The sequence below is a fragment of the Struthio camelus genome, chromosome 21, assembly GCF_040807025.1.
Source record: "Struthio camelus isolate bStrCam1 chromosome 21, bStrCam1.hap1, whole genome shotgun sequence".
NCBI lineage: Eukaryota > Metazoa > Chordata > Aves > Struthioniformes > Struthionidae > Struthio > Struthio camelus.
Genome location: NC_090962.1, coordinates 7,715,283 through 7,725,461, shown reverse-complemented (window position 1 = coordinate 7,725,461; position 10,179 = coordinate 7,715,283). Strand labels below are relative to the sequence as shown.

Sequence of the window (10,179 nt, the reverse complement as noted above, 5' to 3'; positions counted from 1 at the left end):
TGCAGCTCGAGTCTACAAAGACCCAGAGGGCTTCAGTATCTTCCCATATGCTTAAAATAACAGGGCACGATACTGGTCATACAGAAAAGGAGTCATCAAGTCCTGCTCAAGATAGAAAGGTCTAAAAGAAAGAAGTGTACAGGTTGCTGGTCCTATGTTCCCATGACATTTGAAGGACAAAGTCCTTCTTCCTAAAAGTACGGTATCTTCAGTTGTGTGATTGAAAACATACTACAGTTATAGCTTGGCTTTTTTTTGGAGAGGTCTTGCCATTGAAAAAAAAAACAACCAAAAATCAAAAACACCTGTAGACCATTAGGTGAATGTTGTAACGGTGGAAGACATACGACTGTGATGCTTATATATTTCCAAGAAGGCCTTACCCAGCCGGGTTCCTGCTATACCTGTGCATCCCCTACCAGAGGTCCCATATGTCATGCCATATCACTGCTTACAGGTTCAGGAGTCGCTCTCGGGACAGAAATGCAGTAACAACATAACAACCTCTAACTATGGACTATTGGCTTGTGAAGCAGCCATCACTGCCTCAAGGTCCTCAGCTGTGAGACTTCTTGGAGGAAAGTCTAGAACAAGAACCCTCAATGACTTGCAGCTTTTACTACAGTCTGTCCAAGGGTCCATGAGGGAAGGCCTCCCACGTCAGCTCCGTGCACCCTGCCAACTCCTCGGGCTGTCCCTGCCAGTGCTGACACCCACACCCAACGCTGCCCCAGACCAGCCTCAAGAGCCGTCGCAGCCCGTTGCATGCGCCGTCTTGTCGACCCACAGTGCCATCCTTCCCCGCATTGCCCAGGACAGGCAGCATCATGTCCCCAGATGTCCCCCATCCTGGTCGGGCCTTGCCATGGCGGGAGTCCCCCTCCTTTGCCCCAGGGACCAGGTGCCAGCCGCGGTCACCAAGGGGTAAAGGTTTGTCCCCTCCTTCCCAGATCCCCAGCCCCAGTGCAGCTCCTCTGGAGGACACAACCCAATGCCACAGCCATCCCGCAACACGAGGGAATGCACCAAGGCGCCAACCCCAAATAACCACAGGGACAAGTGAGGGCAGTGAGAGGCATTTATTTCCTTTATCAAATTTGTCGTGGCATCCTGGGACAGTACTCGCCCACCGCGTCCTCAGTTGGCGCTGATGTTCTGCAAAAGCCAGGCGGCAGGACATGTAGGGAGACCCACCAGCAGCTGAAGTGGCAGAGACCCTCGCAGCATGGTGGCACCCACCTCATTGATCCAGGTGATGTCGGCAGACATGCGGGCAAAGACAGTGGGCTTCCGCGGCATGTTGCAGCCCACCGAGGAGCCGAAGCTGACGATGCCATGCACCCCGCAGAGATCGCAGTTCAAGGGGCCACCCGAATCCCCCTGCCTGGATGGGGACAGCTTGAACCTGCCCTCTGCGACACCTGGTCCCCGAGTGCCCGAAGGAGGACCTCGTGTGGCTCCCCCGGGGAAGCGGGCATGCATGTTGCACCTCGAGATGCCGCCAGCGCACACCACGGTGCTCTTCACCAGGCTGCCCCACCAGTCGTTCTGTGTGCTGGTGGTCTGGTCCACCACGGGCAGCAGAGCCTGCTGCAGGACATCGGCCAGCGGGCTGTTGGTTGCAACAGAGTAACACGATGCCACACCAGCATGGCAGAGACCAACGGCCCCTCTCGCCATGCTCCAGCAGGGGCGTCACCTTGCGCGGGGCACCACGTTTTGGGGACGGTTGCAGACCTTCCCCTCCGCGGCCTCAGCCATACCCAGGATGAAAGCTTGCAGCTTGCTCCTAGCCTTCCCCAGGAGCCACCGCTTGGGTCTCCTCCACGGACCTGGCCGCTTCTTGGGTGCAGGACCACCGCAGGGCTCGACCTCCTGCTCCACAGGCGCCCAGGGGCTCCCGAGGGTCCCGACCGGGCACTTGCGGCGGACGGTTCAGCTCTCGAGAGGAGCAAAACCCTCTTTATTTGTCTATTTCTCCCCAGGCCCCAGAGTCTCAAGCACAGACCATGCTTAGGAAATATAATATTTATTTGGGATTAAAAAAAAAAAAAAAACACCCGTACCACTGAATGGAAGTCGCTTCTGAGGAAAACACACCTCTTTAAATTCATCTGTAAGAAACATTTCCTACATGGAAAATCATGAGACCAATGGAAGAAACTAGCTGCTATAATACTTTCCTTTTTGGCCGATTGCAATATGAAAAAAGAAATAAATAAATAAAACTTCTCTACCCCTCAGTGGCCTCTTCGCACATCTTTTACCAAAATAAACTGTTAGTCTAAGAGCAATCGAGCAAACCTTTTGCTTTTCCCGGTGAGGAGCAAGAAAAGCGGTGGGTTTGCCTAACAGTGGTACAGATCCTCATCCAGTTTGCAGAGGAAACATCAACACCGGACACACAACCGCCGACTCTGCCGCTTCCACGCTCTGCCTTCCTCCGCGCCCGAACACCAACGCTTAGGGCTTTCCGCGCTCGGGGAGGGCACGTTCATGCACAGCGCGACCGGCTTCGGGGACGAACATCACATTGTGCAACACACGGGGGATGCTACGAGCGCCAGCTGAACGTGGCGGCGACGCTCCTGCCCGCCGCACCGCGGCGAGATGCAGGGGGGCATGTCCACCCCAAAAAAAAAGAAATCACAGCACATGCAAAACACAACGACACCCCCCGGGGACGTCTCCGCGCCGGCCTCCCTCCCAGGTCCACCCTTGCTCCACGCCGTTGTCTCCTGTCTTGTTCGTTCTCTGGCCACCATGGCACGGCTCTGGGGTGGACCTGGCGCCGAGGTGGAGGAGCGGAGCTGGTCGGGGGCTGGCCATGGTCAACCTTGAGAGAGGCCGCTGCAAAGTGCGACACAGCGGTGTGCAAAAGCTGCGGGGGACAGCGGCCGGGCACCCGGCAGACACACGTTTCCACGAGGAACATCTAAAGGGAGCGCTGGGGAGGGCAGGAGGCAGCGCTGACACTGGGCGGGCAACGAGCCCGGCGGCAGCCTGGCGGGGATTCACAGACAACACATTGCTCGGGGGTTGGTCCACTCAACCGGCGACACTTCACACACACAACGTCCCCGGCACGTCCCAGGCAGCGGTTTTGCTTGAGGCCGTGCCATGGACCAGTCTTTCCCGGCACCGCCCCGGCGGCCCGTCACTGCTTGAACGTCGACTGCAGCTCTTTGAACGCCGCTTTCCTCTGCTTCAGCTCCTCCGCTTGCTTCTTCTTCTCCTCCTGCTCAGCCTTGATCTCCTCCTCAAAGCGGCTGGCTTCGTTGATGGCCTGGACCTGCAAACGCCGCGGCGTTGAGCCAGCCCAGGGGAGATCCCCAACCCACCACGCGGCTGTTCTTGCGAGCCTCCTCCCAAGAGCCTACAGCACCCGTGGCTTGCTGCTGACATCTCTGCCAACTTCTCGCCCCAGCCCTGGGGCACCTACCCAGCCCCTGAGCACCTACCCAGCCCCCTGCCCATATGCTCCCATGACCCCGCTGCTCCAGCAAGCCGGCAGAAAGCCACCGTTGCACTTCCCTGTCCTAATTCGGGGAGCGACCGAGGGCTGCGCTCTCCTTACCTTGGCCTCAAAAAAGCTCTTGGCTCCTTTCACCCCCTCCGTCGAGACGTCAATCTCGGAGAGCCTTGCCAAGGCGTGCAGCCCGCTGTCCTCCTGCAGCTCGCCTGCCGCCGCCTTGCGGAAAATCAGGAGGAACTGCAACAGAGGACAAGCTGCCAAGGTTACCTCTGCCCATGTCTCCGAACCAAATGCTCCCTCCCTCGGTTTTAACTTCAGCCCGCCTCGGCATCAATCAAAGAGGGACAGCGGCCCAGCCACGGTCACCATGTCCCCGACCTAGCCTGAAGGCACATGGCCCTCTGCCCTCTCCGAGGTGCCCCAGCCGCTCCGCGCCACACCACCACCCAGAGGCCAGATCTCCCCCCGGTTCCCACCGCTTGCCAAGGAGCGTCGGACCCAGCCCCATCCCGGCTGCGGACCGCTTCGTTCCTTCTGCTGCTGTCTTCCCGGACGCGCCGGGTCGGAGCAAAGAGACACCCGCGTGTCACCTCCCAGCTAAGGAAGAGGCGTCCAGGCATCGCTGTGTCCCACCGGACATAGGGCAGCGACGCAGCTCCAGCTGCCAGGGACGAGTCTGCAGGTCCCTCTACCCGCTCCCCCATGAGCTGCGCGTCCCGGCCTCTCACCTCCCGAAAGCTGAGCTTGCTGTCCAGGTCTTCGTCGACCTCCTTGATCATGTTTTTCAGCCCTAGGTGCGTCTGCGGCGCTCCCAGTTTCTCCATCATCAGCTTCAGTTCCATGAGGTCGATGAAACCGTCTTTGCCCGCGTCGTACCTGGGGGACGGGAGCGCGGCGCCGTTGGGACGGGCCTGGCCGGGAGGTGCTCTCCCGAACTGCGGCTCGTCCCTCCCTCTAGACCAGGCCACAAAACGCCCGCTGCCTCGGCTCCGGCTTTCCCGTCCCTCTGGCTCTCCGACCCCAAGCGCCTCTCCAGCCACGGGCCTCCCCCATCCCTATGTGCCGTCACGAGGCGGCGGCAAAGCCGATGATTTCGGATCATTTCCAAACCACTGGAAGCAGCCGCCGAACCGCTAACGGCACCCGGGAGCATCTCCGGAGACCTTTTGAGTTCTGCTTTTCATTACGCGAGGTATTTGGCAGCAGCGCCCTCCGGGATGCTGCCAAGCGCTCTGCCGGCTTCCCGTCCGCCAGGCACCTTCACCTCCCTGCTCCAACCTCCGCAGCCCGGCGCAGGAAGCCACGCTCGGCCCGCGATGCCCTCGTAAGGGAAGAGCGCGGTAGCAAAACCTCCCCAGGCCGTGCCGGCACGCCGCTCGATTTGCGGTGCGACACTGCGATGGCGTGCTCGCGCCGACTGCCTCTTGGCCACCGCCGCCACGGTGAGCGTCCCAGGCGGCAGAGACGCCCGCCGCCTCCTGGCAGGTCCTCGGGTGCCCTCGAGAGAGGCGCGATCTTGGCATCGCGGGGAAACGCCACGGACCCCGACCCCGCGCTGCGGCTCGGGGCTCTGCTGCAGTCTGCCGCGGCGCCTCCGAGCCCGTCCTCCAGCCTCGGGGCTTCAAAGTAGCTTTCTGCAAGAGCCCTTGCAGAAAAGGAGGAGCAAAACGGGGGGCGGCTGCTGTGTCCCCCCCGGCCCTGACCTCGCACAGCTCCGGCCTACGGTGCCACGAGGGCACGATTTTCGCACAGAGCAGCGGCGCGAGCTACCGCCCCTGCGGACCCCCTCGCGCCCTCCCCAGCGAGTAACGCGCCGCGTCCTCGTCTCCCAGCCGGCAGACCTGGCGGCAGCTCGTATTTTCCCCCCTGGAAATTTCCAGCCCCCGCTTCCAACCCCGCAGGTGATGTCCAGGGCCGGACGCGAGGTCCCGGCGCGCTGCCGTCACCCTGCACGGTCCCGGCGTCCCTCTCTGCGAGGAGTCGGGGGAGATGCGGGGGTCCCTCCTGTAGGGAGCTGGGGGGGGGTCCTCTCCCGCAAGAAACAGGGGGGGAAATCCCTGGGGGTCCCTCCTGCAAGGAGTCAGGGGATCCCTGGGGGTCCCTCCTGCAAAAAATGGGGAAGGGGGACCCCGGAGGGGTCCCTCCTGCAAGGAGCTGGTGGGGGGGGGGGACACGTCAAGGGTCCCTCCTGCAAGGAGTGGGTGGAGATGTGGGGGTCCCTCTTGCAAGAAACCTGGTCGGGGGGAATCCTGGGGGTCCCTCTTGCAAGGAGTCAGGGGAGACATGGGGGCCTCTCCTGCAAAAAGCTGGGAGGGGGGTTCCCTGGGGGTCCCTCTTGCAAGGAGCTGGAGGGGGGATCCTTTGGGGGGTCCCTCCTGCAAGGAGCTGGAGGGGGGAACCCTTGGGGGGGGTCCCTTCTGCAACGAGCCGGGGGAGGATCCTGGGGGTCCTTCCTGCAAGGAGTCGGAGGGGGGAATCTCTGGGGACCCCTTCTGCAAGGAGTTCGGGGGGGGGGGAATCCCAGGGGGTCCCTCCTGCAAAAAACTGGGAGGGTGGACAGCAAGGGGTTCCCTCCTGCAACGAGCCAGGGTGGGGGGGAGACACATGACACAGGTCCGTCCTGCAAGGAGCTCGAGGGGGGGATCCCGGGGGGGGGGGTTCCCTCCTGCAAGAAGCCTGCAAGGAGCTGGAGGGGGGGACACGGGGGGTCCCTGCTGCAAAAAACTGGGAGGGTGGACAGCAAGGGGGTCCCTCCTGCAGGGAGCTGGTGGGGGGGGGGGATCCCGGGGGTCCCTCCTGCAAGAAGTCAATGCAGATGTGGGGGTCCTTCCCAAAAGGAGCCGGGGAGGGGGGGGGATCCCTAGGGGTCCCTGCCGCCGCCGCCGCCAGGCCGCGGAGAGGGGGGGATGCAGGGCACTTACTGTCGGAAGAGGCGCTCCATGTCGCGCAGCTGCCGGCGGGAGAACTCGCGGAACTCCCCGCCGGGGCTGAACACGCGCCGCCCGCCGCCGCCCGGCGAGCCGGAGCCCGAGCCCGAACCCGAGCCCGAGCCGGAGCCCGAGCCCGAGCCCGAGCAGGAACCCGAGCCCGAGCCCGAGCCCGAGCCCGAGCCCGAGCCCGAGCAGGAACCCGAGCCCGAGCCCGAGCCCGAGCAGGAACCCGAGCCCGAGCCCGAACCCGAGCCCGAGCCCGAGCCGGAACCCGAGCCCGAGCCCGCGCCCGAGCCCGAGCCCGCGCCGCCCGCCGCCGCCGGCGCCTCCGGGGCCGCCTCGCCCTGCCGCAGCTGCAGCCGCCGGCCCAGCCGCCCCGCCAGCTCCTCCGCCGCCGCCATGGTGCCCGGATGGCCGCGCTGCGCTGCGCTCCGCCCCGGCCCCGCTCCGCCCCGGCCCCGCTCCGCGGCAGCGCTGCCGGCACTGCAGCCCTCCCAACTCGAGCGAGGGAAGGACGAAACCTATAGGCAAAACACGAAACAGCCCAGCCTAAATCTCCCCCCCACCCCCCACCCCCCAAAAAACCACCATGCTGCAGGATGTTCATGGCTAAGTGTTAAATTTAAGCAGCTTTGTCCCCCAAAAGACGCGCGGGATGCAGCACGCAAGTGCCAGCATCCTGCACCCCGCGGCGGGAAAAACAGGTCTTGGCAATGCACAGAGCCCCGCTCGGCTCTGCAGCCCAGTACCTCGCCCAGGGTCCACCCGGGAAAAGAGGCACAGGTACTGCCTGTCCTCCGCACAGAGCCGGGACGAGGGGCTCCGACGGACAGCGTGTCCCCCCAAACGACGCCATAAACAGGCTGGCTGGTCCGGCAGCGCTGCTTTTAGAGCATTTTGCCCTATGAATCAAGGTTCGCTCCCCGCAGCCTAGAACGGAACTGATCTCCGGCTGAGAAGATGGGCAGAGGCCTGCTTGCAGGGATGACCGTTAGCGCTGCACCACGGCCCGCTGTCCCAGCTCGCGGCTCTGATTTCACCCAGAACAGACAGCTTTTCTTCTCCAAGACACCTTTGCTACTTGCAACGGGATGTAGGGCTATATCCTACCAAAACTGCAGGCGTTCGCGCCCTTGTTATTGCAGCATCCGAAGAGAACGGGACTTTGGTTAGCTCTCAGAGGCTGGTTATCGCACGCGGCGCGGGCCACGCGACCGATGTAACGTACCTCCTTCTCGTTCCTTGCTGTCGTCATGCGACAGGCTCGACGCGGCCCTGTTCGGGCGTTCCTGGCATTTTAGGTGTCACCACTTTTACGTACCTTGTGCTGCAACCCCGCTGCGAAATGACTGGGCTTTGAGAGCCCAGGAGACCAAAGGGAGTTGTAGATGGGTCAGGCCCCGGCAGGCTTCACCCGTGCGAGGCCGTTTCATAAGGGAAGTTACAGAACTTAAAAAACTGACTGCTTCACACGTACGTATTTGTGCTATATTAACACTCTTTTTTCTTATGCTTCCATAAACAACAACACGCGCTATGGCACAGGTACTGCAGGACAATAAAGTCCTATACAATTTACAGACACACCACTATTCCAGGGACGGTATAAAAAGAGGTTCTTCAAAATAGTTACTCACTTTGCTCCACGCCTAACCCAAGCAGTCTTTTATATGACGACAAGCTCCTACCGAAGCCCTTTGCCAACAGAAGGCCCACACGGTGCCGTGCCTATGCGCTCACCGCCTTGCAGCTTCCTCCCGTGCGGTCTTTCATCTTTTGCTTTTCTGAAAGGAAAAACTTCTGGGCTCCAGGCTGCAAAACATAGAGAAGTTGTACAAAACATTTTCATATGAGAACTCTGCATGGACTTTACACAGACTGCAGTCTATATGTGACCTTCCTCTTCTCCCTCGCCCTAGTAAGCGGCCCAAACCCATGGGCTAAGCGCAGCGTTAGGCAGACGAGGACGGTTGCACGGTCTGCGCTGCCCGAGCGTACTCACATTAGGAAACTACCTGGCGGGAGCGCAAGGGGCATCCCCGAAGCTCATCGTGTGACGAGGCCCTGTAGTTAAGTAGCCTGGGACACAAGGCTGGCAGACACGGAGCAGACGCGTCTGACTCCCATGGCAGGGAAGCCACTGTGTACCTGGACCCATCTAAAAGCAGGCCGCTTACACGGGTGCCTGAAGACAAGCCGAAACACCTACATTTTGGCACGGATTTCTTATAGCTGCCCTGTTTGGCGTGGCTAATGTCTACTGTACCGCTGCTGCAGTGGACTTTGCTGTAGCACAGGCAAGGCTGGATCACAGGTCCTGCTCACTTGTAGGGAAGTCTGATCGTTTTGCACATGTTTGGGCTCACTCAGTCCTTACAATACCACTGCTTCAGACTGCTTTTGGGCCCGTTTTGCCTCTAGTTGCATTCCATCTGTGATTTACTTCCCTTGCCTGCAAGTTCCCCGGTGCAGAGGGAAAAGCAGATGCTGCAGCGCTCATTGCTTCTCCTTGCCCGACCAGCGCCAGGCCACCACGCTCCCTGCGCTACCTTCGCGACCGGTCGCCCACACACCTCCACTCTCCCTTGGGGGTGTAGTGTTTTTAATCCCTTGAAGTCCGAGTAGATTATGTCTCCTGTCTCGCTCTTGTCAGCTCCCATAGTCCCTTCCGCAAGGCAGTTAATCAGATTTGTTATACATGACCTCTTCTTTACAATCCCTACTAACTGATCAGGGCAATCTGGCTCCGGATCCTGCTTCTTAAAGCACTCATACACGAACGCAAATAACATACTCTTGCTTGTTTGCCTTGTGCCATTGGGCATGTCAGATACGATTTGTCAAATGCCATATGTGCGTTAAGCAGCAACGGACACGTAATAGCTGTTACCTCCCTTCACCTAGGCAGGTGGCCTGTGCCTGCCGGAGATCTCACCAGCCTGCACCCAGGGCGGTAGCCGTGGCTCTGCAAAGCTGATTAGCAGCCACTGGTCAGCAGCCCTGCCTTCCCCGTCCGGTAATCTGGCCCGTTGCTCTTTGCTCTCAGGAAAACAGCGCCTGCAGTGACATACTCTCAATATAAAGTCATGATCCGGGTAGCACCTCTAAGAGACAGCCAAGCCCTAAGGCTCCAAGCCAAGAGTACGGCCCTTCAGGACAGCTAACAGGACTTCAAAATCATGGCACTTTGAAAGATGGGAGTTGGGTATTGCATAAAAATCGCAGCTCATCCCATTTCCCTTTACCGCACCATTTCACCAGAACGGAACAGCCACATGTGGTACAGGACACCCATGGAAATGCACTTTGGGCATAATCTTACCTTGCCATGGGGCTCACAGCTTCTTGCTAGACACGATGCTGGGCCCCTCCACAATTCTTATTTTGGTAAGCAAAGAAAAAAAGATGCAGCCCTACTTCTGCTTCTAATATGCATCTTAGGGATCCTGACACCGCCACTCTCCTTTTACCCAGCGTGAGCAGGAACAGGAAGCTCACCTGCGCATGCAGGTTTCCATGCATTAGTCACAGCCCCTTTGCAGATGCAATATGCACTTGTCGGAAGCAGCTCCTCTCGGTCACCTGACTTCCCAAGAGCCATCAACGCTCTTGAGAATTTTAGGCTGCTTTTGCTCCAGGGTTCTCCGGCAGCAACCCCAGCGCTTTGTTTATGAAATGCTACCTGAGGTGGTCGTCTCAAGGAGAGCATGCAATAGAAAACTGTGAGCCTTCACGCGAGATGAGAGACGTTTCCTTGCAACACTGGACAGCTCG

General features: G+C 60.0%; 2 protein-coding genes across 11 annotated transcripts in view; both read right to left on the bottom strand.

The window, feature by feature from the left end:
• Window positions 1-1,078: 1,078 nt before the first annotated feature.
• Window positions 1,079-1,917, bottom strand: LOC104140963 (chymotrypsin-like elastase family member 1). Its single transcript, XM_068915621.1, has 2 exons — window positions 1,490-1,917; window positions 1,079-1,384 (listed from the first exon to the last, which is right to left on the bottom strand). Exons 1-2 carry the CDS (start codon window positions 1,678-1,680, stop codon window positions 1,138-1,140), a joined length of 438 nt encoding a protein of 145 aa, XP_068771722.1. The 5' UTR covers window positions 1,681-1,917; the 3' UTR covers window positions 1,079-1,137.
• Window positions 1,918-2,013: 96 nt separating this feature from the next.
• Window positions 2,014-10,179, bottom strand: part of FHAD1 (forkhead associated phosphopeptide binding domain 1) — a 39,862-nt gene continuing 31,696 nt past the window's right edge. For 7 of the 10 annotated variants that reach the window (XM_068915610.1, XM_068915608.1, XM_068915612.1 and 4 more), the window contains 4 exons: window positions 8,146-8,217; window positions 4,204-4,351; window positions 3,578-3,712; window positions 2,014-3,292 (listed from right to left, as the gene is read on the bottom strand). In XM_068915610.1, coding sequence (XP_068771711.1) covers window positions 3,627-3,712; window positions 4,204-4,351; window positions 8,146-8,217 — 306 coding nt within the window. In that variant the 3' untranslated portion in view covers window positions 2,014-3,292; window positions 3,578-3,626. Of the gene's footprint in view, window positions 3,293-3,577; window positions 3,713-4,203; window positions 4,352-8,042; window positions 8,218-10,179 lie in introns of those variants that run through there. The other 3 variants (XR_011135694.1, XR_011135696.1, XR_011135695.1) reach the window with 2 other exon arrangements.

Excerpts from the sequence above, each read along its gene's own strand:
- LOC104140963 (XM_068915621.1), bottom strand. The coding sequence starts at position 1,680 with ATGGCGAGAGGGGCCGTTGGTCTCTGCCATGCTGGTGTGGCATCGTGT. Across the intron at positions 1,385-1,489 it reads TGCGCTGGCGGCATCTCGAG|GCAGGGGGATTCGGGTGGCC; the intron begins GTGCAACATGCA and ends GTCCCCATCCAG.